The 14,896-nt window shown below is 44.7% G+C and overlaps 1 protein-coding gene across 2 annotated transcripts in view; it reads right to left on the bottom strand.

Moving 5' to 3' along the window:
- Positions 1-14,896, bottom strand: part of LOC138274952 (E3 ubiquitin-protein ligase TRIM39-like) — a 104,816-nt gene that overhangs the window by 34,540 nt on the left and 55,380 nt on the right. The window contains exons 3-4 of one of the 2 annotated variants that reach the window (XM_069219062.1): positions 12,594-12,616; positions 307-413 (exon numbers count right to left, since the gene is read on the bottom strand). In XM_069219062.1, the coding sequence (XP_069075163.1) occupies positions 307-413; positions 12,594-12,616 (130 nt within the window). Of the gene's footprint in view, positions 1-306; positions 414-773; positions 1,953-12,593; positions 12,617-14,896 lie in introns of those variants that run through there. The other variant, XR_011200400.1, reaches the window with a different exon arrangement.

Raw genomic sequence — 14,896 nt, 5'->3', positions numbered from 1 at the left:
TGATAAGCTGCACAATATATCATAATAATAAAGATAGCACACTGTACAAAACAAAACATAATTGTCTAATTCAGTAAAGGGAACACTTGGCACTCTGCTCTAGACAACACACAATGAGAGGCAGCACACTACACTACATGGTATGCTGAACGTAACAATACAGTGAGGTAGAGAGCACACAGTCCTATTAGGAATACTACAATAGTAGGATCTTTCCACATTAAAAGCTGTAGCTGTATCTGGTGGAGGCCGAAGGCCTCAGTGTGGACACCAAAATATTATTACATTCAGCACAACTCTATTTACCTTTACATTTCTTCATCTCCTCTTCAGCTTTCAGAGTTTTTATAACTTCTTTTTCCTTTCTTTTCTTCATCTCACTCTGTGGACCCTGAAACGTCACCTTCTTACACCTGAAGGACACACAAATCATGTTCATGTTACAGAAGACTCAGAGGCGACAGGGTCTGAAATGGAACAGCACAAACACCTGGTACTGGAAATAGAATACTGTAATCAGAGGAGAGCAGCTGGTGTGTCTCACTACACACACACACACACACACACACACACACTCATCAACAGATCTGGGGGGCAACCAAAGGTGTCACACATTATCCCTTCTACTATGCACACCCCTCTGCTAAGGATCTTACAGGGATTAGCACATGATGATACAAGCTTGACGATCTTGCAGCAGACACTGAAAACCTCAGCAACCAATACACATGGCCTCTCTCTCTCACCATCTCCCTTTCTATTTATCTGATTACCTGTATAACTCTTTCTTCTTCTCTCACATCACGTTGTGCTCCTCACTGTTAGAAATAGGGTTTCTGGTTGGCTAGGGCATGCACTAGTAGCAGAAGAGATCGCCCGGGAGGTCAAAACATCCACACAAAGTAAAAATCTCCCCCAAGGAGGCTGGGCAGGCAAGGAATCTCCATCGAGGCATTCCTCCCTGTCCTGCCAGCCTAGCGTACTGCCAAAAGAATGGGACCGAGGCCTCGCTAACACAGGCACTTACTGGGAGGCACCCCCTCCTCTCACGGGGGCGGCCTCGATATGCGTAGGGGTTACCAGGTGGGCCACTGCCCACTACACTGGGGGAGGAGCTGAGACGCTCCTGTCAAGACGAAAAGAGGTAAGCCTCCCTGGCATGCGTGGGCCAGCTACCCCGGAGCTTTCAGTGCGCACTCGATGGCCCAAACGGACAGCGCACCCGGAGCCTCCCCAGGGCTTACGGGGCCGTGGCTAACCTGTGCCAGTAGCAGATGGGCTCCTGCTGACGTTGCGGCTTCACCAGCCCCACACCTGCTCTGACCGAGGCACACCAATCAGGCCTCCCATTCCACCAGCGGTGCCTTTGTCCTGCCCGACTGGCAGGCAAACGTGCTTTCTCCCCAGGTTGCAGTGGTGATCCTATCGAAGAGCTGTTCCTGCTGGTGCCCCAGCGGCACCACCAAAAGCTCTCCTGAGCCCCGCGGGCACTTCCAAATGCGCTCCGGTTCCCTGGGGGCACCAATCACAGGGAATGCTTCAGGCGTGCTTGGCTTCCTCACGCAGAGCTTTTCACATGCTGTTATCGACTTAGACAGCACTTCAGGGCAACACAAAAAACACAGTGCTTCCCGGGCACTGGCTGAAAGGATCAAGCGCTCTTCTTTGCACTGCAGCAATCAAGGGCAAAGCCAGCTACTGCATGGGGGCAGGCCACAGCACCCAGCCCCTAGAGGACACAAGTGGAGCACAGGGCAGTAGGGCCCAGCAACAGGACAGTACAAAGGGGATGCAGGCAGTGGCAGTTCCTCCAAGCAAGCCAGCAGGTCACAGGGCACCAAAGCAGCAGCACTCCAAGGAGGTTCCTGGTGAGTCCCTCCAGCAGCATTCTGTGTCCAGTTACAAGCATGTTCAAGTGTCTCTAGTGTCTCCAAAATGTGGGGAAAACTCCCCTCTACTTATACTCAGTTTTGCAAAAGTTTAACAAAGAGGGGGAGAAGAGGTTCCAACCAGTTGCAACTGGCTCCAGGAGTGTCCCCTCTCTCCTCCAGCACAGGCTCCAGACATCAGTTGGGGGTAAATGAGCCCTTTGTGTGAGGCCAGGGCACAGCCTTTACAGATATAAATGTGCCCCGCCTCCCCTTCTCTCAGCACCTCTGTGACACCTCCACCCTCCCTGCGTACATGGTGTCCCTGTGTACAGGCTGTCTGAAAAATATGCACAAAGCCCAATTGTCACCGTGCCCAGACGTGGATTGGAGTCAACCTGCAAAACACCAAAGTCATCAGCACAAAAAAATGCTCGCTTTCTAGAAGTAGCATTTGTGTAATGATAATAAAAAATCCACCCCCACCTGTAAGCAGCATTTCTCACTACCATTACAACCATACCAAACATGCCTACACTTCCCCTCATAAATCAGACAATACTCCCTCGTCATAAGGAAGGACATTTCCAATGCAAACCTATGAGCAGGGCAGCACTCACGGCAGTGAGAAACCAAATAGGCTGTTTGTCACTACATGTCCTGACTTCTACATACATACCACCCTGTCCAGTTCTGGGCCTGGCAAGTAAATTTAGATGCCAGGTCCCTGTGGCAGAAACTGCGTACGCAGGCCCTGCGCTTGCATGCCAGAGACAGGTACTTCTGTGGGTGGCGCAAACAGCGCTGCAGGCCCACTAGCAGGATTTAATTTACAGGCCCTGGGTATAGACATACCACTGTACAAGAAACTTACAGGTAAATTAAATATGCCAATTAGGTATAAGCCAATCATACAAACTTTGGAAGGGAGAGCACCTGCACTTTAGCACTGATCAGAAGTGATAAAGTGCTCAGAGTCCAAGAGCCAACAACAAGAGGTCAGAAAAAATAGGAGGAAGGAGGCAAAAAGTCTGGGGATGATTCCACAAAAAGGGCCAGGTTCAACACTCACTCTCTATGGCCCTCTCTTGCAGAAAGCTGCAGATATCGTACAGGTATCTGCACATTGATTGTTACTAAAAACACAAACACTCACGCACACTCTATGCCGCGTTGTCTCAACTTTATTTCATCCTCCCACCCTCTCCCTCTTTTCTTCGCTCTGTGCGACTCTAACAGCACAAACATAATTGTGCACAATTGCTGTTACTACCCTCACACTCTATATCAGTCTCAGCATCTGCATCTCTCTCAGTCCCTCTTCGCTTCTGTGTAACTGAATAATACTTGGCACACACCCCCAAACACACACTTTTTAAATTTTTCTCTATCTTTCTTCCTAACTCTCTTGGTTTGTTAGAGTCGCTGACAGTTCTTGGGATCTCAAAAGCAGATGTGAATAATCACACACTATCTCTTCCATCCCCTCTATCACTCTCTACATATGCCTCCTGATCTTCAACTCACTCTTGCGATCTCCTGAGTCTGTCAGGCTCACTCTCTCTCTCTCTCCTTCTGTCTGTCTGTCTCTCTCTCTCTTCCCACCTCTTCCTTTCTTCCTCTCCCATTTAGACTTCCTTTAAAATCTCAGTAGTGCTGAGTATGACTATCTGTGAGATCCTGTAGGAAAGTAGCCTCTTTCTAGCTTGGTCACCCCCACTTTTGGCCTGTTTGTCAGTGTGTTTCACTGCGTCTACTGGGATCTTGCTAATCAGGACCCCAGTAGTTATGCTCTCTCCCTTAAAGTACGGTTATTGCATACTGGTAACCCAGTATTTCACCCACAATTGGCATACTGGTGCCCCCTTATAAATCAATAGTATATGGTACCTAGGTACCCAGGGCTGCCATTGCAGCCTGTGTGAAAAGGTGCATGCACCCTTTCACTACCATATGCACTGCACCAGGTCCCTTATAAGTCAACCCTATAGCAGGCCCTCCGACCTTGAGGGCAGGGTGCAGAGTACCTTTGTGTGAGGGCACCCCTGCACTAGCAGAGGTGCCCCATGACCTCCAGGACCATTTTCCCAGAGTTTGTGAGTTCCAGGATGCCATTTTACGTGTGTACTGGACATAGGTCACTACCTATGTCCAGCTACATAATGGTAACTCCGAACATAGAAATGTTTGGTATCAAACATGTTGTAATCATACCCCAATGCTTTTGCAAGCATTGATTGTATGATTCCATGCACTCTGGGGGCTCCTTAGAGGACCCCCAATATTGCCATTCCAGCCTTCTGAGGTTTTCCAGGCAGCCCCAGCTCCTGCCACCTCTCAGACAGGTTTCTGCACTTCTGTTGCTTGAGAAGTGCAAGCCCAGGAAGGCAGAACAAAAGATTTCCTTTGGGAGAGGGGTGTTACACCCTCTCCCTTTGGAAATAGGTGTTACAGGCTTGGGAGGGTAGCCTCCCCAAGCCACTAGAAATGCTTTGAAGGGCAAATTTGGTGCCCTCCTTGCATAATCCAATCTTCACTGGTTCAGAAACTCCCAGTCCCTGGTCTGGCGTGAGACTGGACAAAGGAAAGGGGAGTGACCACTCCCCTGTCCATCACCACCCCAGGGGTAGTACTCAGAGATCCTCCAGAGGGTCCCTGAATTTTAGCAACACAAAAGGATGATGGACGAAGTGTTGATACTTTTCAAACACTCACCCCCATCACAGACCTGGGTTTAATCCATTGTTCTTTTGCCCACCATGCCACCCCAGCTTGGACCCAACCATATGCAAATCAGACTTGACCCTGTTTCCCATGGGAACAGTCCAACCCGAGCTGCCAGGCCAGGTCCTCCCTGGACCAGAAACAAACATCCTGGGACCGGTTTCAGGGTATCACCCTTCATCAGCCAGGCTAGCTTGAATCCAGCTGCAAAGTGAGCAAGGGACCCATGTCTTTGTAGGAAATGTGGTGGGTTGTCTTCAATAAATCTTCTGACAACAATTCTTGTATTTCAGATGTCACATTAAATGCGGGTCCACAGCAGGCAGAAGAGGCAACCGTACAGCATGAAGGTCATAACAAGAATGCCTCCCACCCACCAGGATCTAGAACCCAACAGTAGGTTCGACCCTAACGGTATAGAACTTACAACAACTAAAAGTAAACCTTAAGTAAGCATTGAAAGAGTATTAAAACAACTAAAAGTAAACCTTAAGTAAGCATTGAAAGAGTATTAAAATGTGCAGAAGAGTACTACATCATATTCCTCCTTTACAACAAAACAAAGAAAAAAAAAAAAAAGAAATATATTATAAACAATAGATATAATAACAAACAGAAACTTAGCCTAAAACGTAATCATCAAACTTTGATGGAATCCTAACAAGTCTGCGACTGCGCGTATATACAGGGTCTGCAACTGGAAACGGAGCAGAATTGGATTCATGATCGTCACAAGAGTTCTCCACCTGGCAATAATTGCTTCCGTTTTCGTGGCCTGTCCTCCTGTCCTCCGTCCTCTTCCGTGCAGGATCCTCGATAAATGTGCTACTAGAGCTGGTATCGTCTTCTCGCCCTGCATATACATGTTTGAAAATCTCTGCTTGTGGCGAGGATATAGGAACAACACAGTTTCTGTTCCACCATTCTTTACCTTCCAGCAGAACAGAATATTTCGTAACTTTAATCACTTTGACAGGTAGAGAAAATTTCGATGTTCCCTTAGACACTTTGTACGGTTTTTTAATTAAAACCCAATCATTCACATTGATTTGAACGTCATTCACATATTTCCGTGAATCATAGTCATGTTTCTGCACCATCTGTTTTTCACATACTCTCTGTCTCAACTCATCCAAATCCACATTCGTAGTTTTGTTACAAAAGGAAGTCATCCATCTTGGACACAATCGGGATCTAGATTCCCTACCTCTGAGCAACACCAAAGGAGAAAGACCAGTAGTAGAATGTGGTGTGTTCAAGTATACCCATATTTTCTCATTCAAAAACTCGATCAGATTGCAATTAGTCGCTATGGCTGTTTGGATACCCTCTTTCAGAATGCGGTTGGCCCTTTCCACTAGTCCATTGGAAGCTGGACTATACAAAGATACACGTGAATGTCTAATGTCAAACATAGTCATAAAATTCTCTATTTTGGAAGAAGTAAATTGTACCCCATTGTCAGTGACAATAACAGACGGTGGACCTTCCAAAGAGAATAGATACGATAAGAATGATATGACTGATTCTGTGTCAGCGTGCTCAACAAAAGTGTAGTAAATCACTTCGAAAAATGTGAAAGGGACCTGAAAAATCAACAGCAACACCTTCTCATGCAACATTATGAAAAGGAATAGTATGTAAAGGTTTAGTGTGACATTTCCAATGCTTATTAGACACCACACATGAAGGGCAGTGACCCACAAAATCAGATACCTGTTTATCAAGACCCGGCCACCAGTACTTCTCCTTAAGTCTCCTGTAAGAGGCTGATATACCTAGATGACCTTCGTGTGCAGCTTTTATCAAAAGAGGTTTCAATTCACACGGTGGAATGCAAACTGAGCCCCTCATGCAGACTCCATTTTCACATGACAGCTCTGCAGCCAGCTGACGAAATGTGTTGAGCTCCCCACTAAGCTTCTTGTTGTTGGGCCAACCATGCTTAATATGGTACATCACTTCAGACAATAATGCATCTCTGGGCATACGTGAATTCCAATCCTGCTCGGAAAATAAGCCTTCCGAAGCCGAAACCATGTCTAAAGTTCCATCTACACATATTGTGTCATCATCTTCAGCATTTGGTTGAGACAAAGGCAGAGGCAACCGAGAAAGACAGTCCGCCCTAACATTTTTCCCACCATGAAGATACTTAACATCCAGATTGTATTCTTGGAATTTGGAAAGCAACCTTACTAATCTTGAGGATGCTTTTCCTAGGCCATTTCCATCCATAAGGAATACAAGGGGCTTATGATCAGTGTATAGAATGCAACTCGTGCACCAGATATAGGTTTTGAATTTATGGACTGCCCAGACACAAGCTAACGCTTCTCTCTTGATAGTACTATAATTGCCATCAGCTTCAGAGAAGGATTTGGATGCGAAAGCAATAGTGTGTTCTTGATCCCCGACCCATTGCCCAAACACCGCACCAAGACCTTTAAGACTAGCGTCAACAGTAATAAAAGACTTAGCAGAAGGTATGAAAGATTTCAAGGCTGGAGCTGACACGACAATTCTTTTGATGGTAGCAAATGCATTGAGTGCTTGCCCACTCCAATCAAACTCGCTACCTTTCTTCAACAAGGATCTGAGCGGTTGTACTATCATGGCATAGCCTTCAACAAACCTTGAATAGTATTCACACAAGCCCCAAAATGAGCAGAGCTCCTCCTTGTTGGTGGGACAGGGCGCATTAGTGATTGCCTCCAAGTTCCCTTGTTTGGGCTTAATTCCTTCTGCAGAAATAGTGTGGCCTAAATATTCCACGCTCTTCACCAAGAATTTACATTTCTTGCTTTTAATGGTCATGCCACAATCTCTGAGGATGGAAAATACTTTGTCTAGGAGAGTTCTATGTTTTGCCATGTTCTCAGTGTGTAACAGAATGTCATCCTGAAAAGCACACACATTCGTGATATTACCAAATAGAGAGTCCATCATCTTCTGAAAGACACTCGCCGCAGACGCTAGGCCAAAGGGTAGTCTAAGCTATTTGAATGCGCCAAATGGGGTCACAAACATCGTGAGGTCTTGAGAACATTCACTGAGAGCAATCTGATGATATGCAGAATATAAATCTATTGTGGAGAAAACTTTTGAGGTACCCAAACTAGAGATCATTTCTTGAAAGCGAGGAAGGGGATGACAGTCTATGAGTATGTTCTTTTTCAGAGATCTTAAATCTACAGATAACCTCAAATCCCCATTCCTTTTCTTGGTGAGTACAACTGGTGAAACCCATTCTGACGAGTCTGTGGGAGTTATTATGCCCTCTTTAACAAGTTTCTCTAGAAGACTTTTAAGTTGTCCCCTCACAGAAATGGGAACTGGCCTTACTTTGTGTGAAATAGGAATGGCTCCATCCTTCAACTTAATGCAATGTTCAAAACCCCTGACCATGCCATCTTCATCAGCAAATACCTGAGAGAACTTTGTCACAAATGATTCTGGAAGAATGTCAAATGATTCTGTAGCAATGTCATCGGTAGAATTAGGCAATGTAAGCGCTGATACTTCTACAGGTAAATCTCATAACGATATAGGGTTGTGACATCCAGGACGGAGCACAATTCCCAACTTCGCTAGATCTTTCCACCCCACAATGGCTCTGCCGTTTACTGCCACATAAATTTTTGTTACCGTGCTTCAACCTAAGATAATTAAAGTGGCCAAGAAATATCCTAACAGGTCAATGTCATGATCCCTGAAAGCTTTGGGACTGATGTCGGCGTGTTGTAAAATCTTTGTAATCGGCCAAAACTTGCGATACGTCACAGCTGCAAGTATAGTGATAGGTGAACCAGAGTCAGCCATCACGAATATCTCTATCGAGTCAATTTTTGCCTGATAAATAGGTCCCTTGACTTTCTTAGAGGTAGGAATATCTACGGTCAAAACAACGTTGGATAATTTAGTCATGCAATCCTTCATCATACAATCTTTATCTGGCTGCTCATCTAGAGTATAGACATTGTTCACTTTCATTCGCATACTACTGTTGGGAGGTTTGTATGTACGATTGGGTTGTTTACAGACTACTTGAAAGTGACCAACTTTTTGGCATTTCTAGCATTTCTTGCCTAACACTGGGCAGATTTGACTATTGCCAATATGACTGCGTGAACCGCAGCGGAAGCATAAAGGAAAATTTCTATTTTGTTTCATGTTTCTTTCCTTAATGTAACAGACTTCAGAGTCCTCAGTCACTTGATTTACGTTTGCGTGTTCAGTCTGTCCACACACCACTTTGGATGTAACGATGGACCTCTCAACAGCCTTAGCTATGTCAACTGTTTCTTCTAAAGAAGGATTGCGACAAGCTAACAACCGTTCCTGAATTTTCTTAGAATAGCAATGGAATACTAACTGGTCTCTAATATGCACATCTACATTGCTACCAAAGTCACACCTTGCAGCAAGCACGCGTAAATTGGCCAAATATTCATCTACAGATTCATCCATAGCTTGCTTAAACATTGCAAAGTTGAATCTCTCAAGTAATACATTGGATTCATCTGAAAATTGTTTCCTAATTCTTTCCTTCCCTTCAATATACACATCCCATGCTGCATTATCGCCACTACTCCCACTGGGTGAAAGAATGGCAGGTAGGTTATCAAACACACGCTGCCCAGCTACACCAAGGTGATTAAAGAGCAGGGCTAATTTCCTTGTAGGAGAAAAGTCACTAGCATCTATTGCAACTAAATAATTTTCAAAAATTCTTATCCACTCACTCCACTTAATGTCTGGTTTACCACCCCTTGGTAAAAAAGGCAGAGGATGAACCACTAGATGATTGGAAGCCATAATATATAACTTACAAGCACCTTACTTATATTATTATTTTAGGACACGGTACGGAGATATTATAAAAACTGAAATTCCAGTATGGTGAGCCAAATAGTACAATTGTTCCAGTTGAAGTCTTATCCAATGTCTTGTAAGACAACAGCAGTTAAAGCGATTCGAGAGGAGAAGTTATTCGTGGCTTCGTTGGAAAAACAAATATGCGCAACTACGAGGTTCCTTTGGGAGTTAAAACAATTCAAACTCACTTGTAGCTCTTTCTGACAACTTCGAGCAATTACAGCTTAAAACACTCGATTCGCATGCGGTTTATTATGAAATAATGCCGGGTTTTCCTCAATTACTGCCACCCGTAAAGCATCGCATATCCAAGCAACCAGAGACGCGTGGCGCTTGGTGCACGTACTACGCGTACAACAGGTAACCTGGCAACCTTGTGACGCGAACTTCCTGGATGCAGAAGAGTGCAGAAGAGTTCTGTGTCTCCACGCTGTGACGACACTGTGACTCAAAACAAACAGTTCACCCGATCCTTTGACTCACGCACTCAAACGGTCACTGTTTTCCAGACTCGCGCTCAAAACAAACAGTTCACGCGATCCTTTCACTCGCGCACTGAAATGGTCACTGTTTTCCAGGCTCGCGCATTGCAACGCTCAGCAAAAAATATGCAATTGCATCTCGAACAACTTTAAAATAGACAAACTTTGAGCGCTGCGCGAAATTACATGTCCACAAGGCTGTCGATCTCCGGTGGGTCGATCTTTGAGTGCTGGTCGGTGGGCCTGTCTGCGTCCAGAAGAAATACTGAGGTTTCAAGTGCCTCCAGAACTTCTTCGGAACCCCACTCCTGGTACCATATGTAGGAAATGAGGTGGGTTGTCTTCAATAAATCTTCTGACAACAATTCTTGTATTTCAGATGTCACATTTAATGCGGGTCCACAGCAGGCACAAGAGGCGACCGTACAGCATGAAGGTCATAACAAGAATGCCTCCCACCCACCAGGATCTAGAACCCAACAGTAGGTTCGACCCTAACAGTATAGAACTTACCACAACTAAAAGTAAACCTTAAGTAAGCATTGAAAGAGTATTAAAACAACTAAAAGTAAACATTAAGTAAGCATTAAAAGAGTATTAAAATGTGCAGAAGAGTACTACAGTCTTATTATACATCTCTTTCTCTTTTCATCTTCTTTTTTTCGGAATATTTTTTCTGAGTCTCTATCTTTCCCTCTCTCTGCTCTGATGCCAGAAGTGAGGGTTCTGGACACTTTCAGAGGTTTGAAGATTGACAGGATGCTGACCCCTGAGGATGCGGTGGACTGAAGGGAAGTCATTGGAGGATGAAGAAAGGTTTCTTACCACCAAAAGCAGATCTGAGGAACAGAGTTGGGTTTATGAGGACTAGGGGAGCCCTTTGAGGACTGGAAAGATATCACAAAAGAATGAGTAAAAATAAAAGTAGGCAAAAATTGAAAAAAATATTCAGAGGAAATAATATCCACATTAGAGAAATAAATCTGACAATCAGCGGAAAAGTGCAGAAACTATAGAGTTGTAGTTTTTATAGAATGGCCATTGAACTTATTTATATCTATGTTTTGAACACTTACATGACATTGTGACTCAAGACAGGTACACGCCCCTTTCAGTGCAGAGTGTTCTAGTACACGTAGGACATCTTAATTGAACTGTGATTTTTACTTGAGCAGAGCAGTATCTTCAGATGCTATTCCTTCATGTACATCGTTTTGACACTAAATGCACATTTTTTTATTGTCTTTTGTTTTTAGCAAGCGCTCCACTTCACAAATTTCTCAATTTTAAGAACTTTTTTTTGAATGCTCTCACTGAGGACTGACAGTGCATTACCCATGTGTTAGGCAAGGAACTCCCTATAAAAGTGGAAGTATGCTTTACAGTTTAGTAGCAGCTCTAAAGTCTTTCCCATGGGAAAGCTCTTCTGTTGATCACAAATGGGTTAAAAGTGTTTTGCAGAGTCTTCTGTACATGAAGCCTCTGTGTGGAATGTCCTATTATGCATAAACCTCTGAATATGGAATATTATGCCTGAAAAACACATGTATTGTAATACTGTAACTCTGCAACTGCATAACTTTGTCTCCGTTTGAACAGCTGAAGTACCCGTCTCTCTACTCTACCCATCTTTAGAAGATTGGGATGTTGGTCGCTCCCTTGAAGACAATAGAATAGCTACAGACTTACAATGGCTGGAATAGGCCCGAAGCTCCAACATTCCAATGCTTGTCTTCATGTTTCTCCTTTTTTTACCACTAAGGGGAGAATGTTTTAAGACACTTATAGCCCTTCTGCCTCGGGCTATATTGGTTGCTAAAGGCCCTCTCCTTTGCTCTACACCCTCACCTGTGGCTCGGCCCTATAATTCAGGTTCATGGCTTTTAACAACTTGTACAGCCCTCTGCAGCGGTCTATAAGGGTATTCTATCTCAGAAGTATTTGCTTTCATATAGCTGCTAATTCCCAAGTAAACTTTAGAAAATTGTGCCCACTTTCAGTTTTAGTAGTAATTTAATTCTTAGTATTATGGTCATCATTCACGGTCAGATAGGCACATTCAATCCCTTAAACTAGGGCATAAAACTAGGGTTGAAGCTCTTTAGCTCCCTACACAGGCTCCTTACTAAAAGATGAGAGAGATTTGCGAGATGATGAGGTTTTTAGACAAATTCCAATTATGTTTCAAAGCACGAGAGGGACATTTGGGGCCTGGCAGTGGGGTCAAAAGGTGTTGAAGGAGGTTTTGAGTATGCTGTGATTGTGGAAAACATGAGGTAGTTTCTCGGGACAAAAGTGCTTTTTGTGGACATACGTGCGTTTCCAAAGGGCTTGGGGGGAATTTTCACAAGACTCTGAGTTCGAAGAGTCTCAAGGTCAGTTTTTTGAGAACTCAAGTAATGTTTCTGAAAACCGAAAGAAGCTTTTAAAGACTGTGAATGTTTATTATAGTAATCAGAGGGGCATCAACACTGTTTGGAAGACAGGAGAGTAGCTACGAGGTGGTCTACATATAATAATTGTATGTGGTAGTACTGCTCGGGCAGCAGAGTGGATTTGTGTGAGCTCAGTACTGACATTTCCACACTGCAGCCAGTCCTGCTCCTTACACACTGAGAGGAGGACAATAAACCAACCTTACCTGTCCAGGGCGCTTCTAACATCCTGCAAAACAGAAGAACAGGCAGAAGGACATCAGTTTCCACAACAGATTTTACATTCTGGCAGAAATGTGGGTACAATATAAGTTGTGAAATTCAAGTTCAGTTACACACATGGGAGTATGTTCTGGATAGGGTCACATGACACAGCACAGCTTGTGATATCCCAAATGGTCCCACAAGACAGCAGAACTTTGAAATTCTGAATGAGGGTAGATTACAGTACAGTTTTATATATTCTGAATGCATCATGTATTATAGTCTAGAGTTCCTGAGATCAGACGCCAGACCTGTTATAACTCCTGCATTACTTGAGAAACAACTAGTGTCCATACTCAAAGTATACCACGCCAAAAATACTTCTAACACACTTGTATGTGTAAATAAACAAGCACTTTGGATAACGCACAGGATAAGGTGCTTAAAACTCTTGTTTCTGCTAGAAAATCTCTACTTATACAAGCTGCAGCACTAGAACTGGGTATAACCAGTACTCAGGAAGAAGCCCTTGTGTCTATATACCGGGGTGTTTTCATTTAAAACAGGTGGCTCCAAATGCTCTGAGAATTGATCACACTTGAACTAGAACAGTCTCAGTCATCAAATTATGTTCTATATATAAAATGTGACTTCCCTCTGAATTGTTTCAATTTGAAGAACAAATTATGTGTGAATGGACAGGAGTGATTCTATGTCATGACCGGAGGGAAGAATTATGCTTTTCTTCTTTTGCTTTAATCAATAGCAGCCATATTCAAACTTTATGATAAACTACAAATCCCAAGAACCTTTGGGAATGGAACAGACAAAACATCCAATATTGACATCGGCCGCACCGCAGATTGCTTTCTGTGATAGGGACACGCTCCCAGGCTGCCTTTCCCCCGCGGTGGTGTCTGCACCTGGGGGTGAGTGTCCCTGGGGATAGAGCCCTCACATTGAAAACCCTTGGCTGGACCTCTAGCCCCATATTGCAGCTTTGCCCGTCAGAACTCCTCTGGGGTCATAAATTCAGCAGCGCTTGCCTGTGCTCACCTTTAATGCCCATTTGGAAATTTGAAGTTTATTTGCTGTATATTCTGGTGTTCCCTTATAAACTAGAGCAGCGCTGCCTCATTCCACACTTGCACCTAATTTTAGCATATATGGAGGTTTCTGGGGATTAGCAGTCAAAAGGGGACCCCTTAGAGTTCCTGCCCTGGGACGATGAACTTTATGAGGCGGTAGACGCCTTAATTTATCAGGCGGTTGCTGGGACCATGGGCTCCTTGAAACATCACCTGCTGGAACAAATTGCGCGTGCCTGCACCCATATCCCTAATCCCATGAAGGAGCCCACTGCCCCCTCTGGGATCTTAGGTGCCTTCCATTCTGCCCCAGATCCAGACCCTGTGCCTCCCGAGCTTCCCTGCAAGGATCATGTTGATCATGATGCTTTTGCTCATTTTAAGAAAGCTTTCTTGGCAAACCCCCTTATCCCAATCCTGGGTCCTACTGAACCATTCCCAGGTCCAATATCCCGATACCCTTAAGATGATGAGTCTCCCATGGACTGATAAGACAGGGTCCTCCAGACTTTGGCATCAGTCCATCCCCTACTTTGCAAACCCAGCGGCACAGGACCAGGACTTGGACATGCTTGGCCCTGATGACATCCTCTACTCTTGGTCCTCTGAGTGGGCCCCGGCAAAAAGGGTAGCCAGCTATGTGGCGGGTCACCGTAGGAAGCCCCTGGAGAATGAAGCCTGCAGATGCCTTTGGGCTGAATGTCATTGCCCTGGCTTGGAGGGCAAAGTCGCCCTGACTCCCGACATTGACTCCAGAATGGCAACTTTCCTGAAACAAGTCATAAAAGTCCCAACAAAGGGCATATTCCACTCCTGGAGGGCATGTTAGGATAGGCTTTTAAGAACTATTGGCCCCCTTATCAAGATCATTGATAGGGCTGAAGACAGCAAGGGCACAAGTGCCCTTATTTAAATGGAAGCCCTTTCAGGGAGGGCACAGCATGCTATCATCTCCTTCGGTAACGCCAATTGCATGCTGTCCACACCGTGCTGCTGCTCCCTGTTGACTAAGGTGGACCTGAATCATCTGGACAATGCAACCTTGCCTAAGGGGAACCCTTTATCAAAGAGTTGGGCAAGTTTGTGAACACCTCCATCTCCCTAGACTAGGCCAGGTCCTCCATAAAGAAAGTCTTTAACCCTCAGGTTTTCCAAGGGGCCAGTCATGGCAGAGGTGGCTCAGTCGGCCATGCACTTTTCCCAATACCCTTCCAGTG

Source organism: Pleurodeles waltl, chromosome 2_2, assembly GCF_031143425.1.
Source record: "Pleurodeles waltl isolate 20211129_DDA chromosome 2_2, aPleWal1.hap1.20221129, whole genome shotgun sequence".
NCBI classification, from domain to species: domain Eukaryota; kingdom Metazoa; phylum Chordata; class Amphibia; order Caudata; family Salamandridae; genus Pleurodeles; species Pleurodeles waltl.
This window is presented reverse-complemented; position numbering and strand designations above follow the sequence as displayed.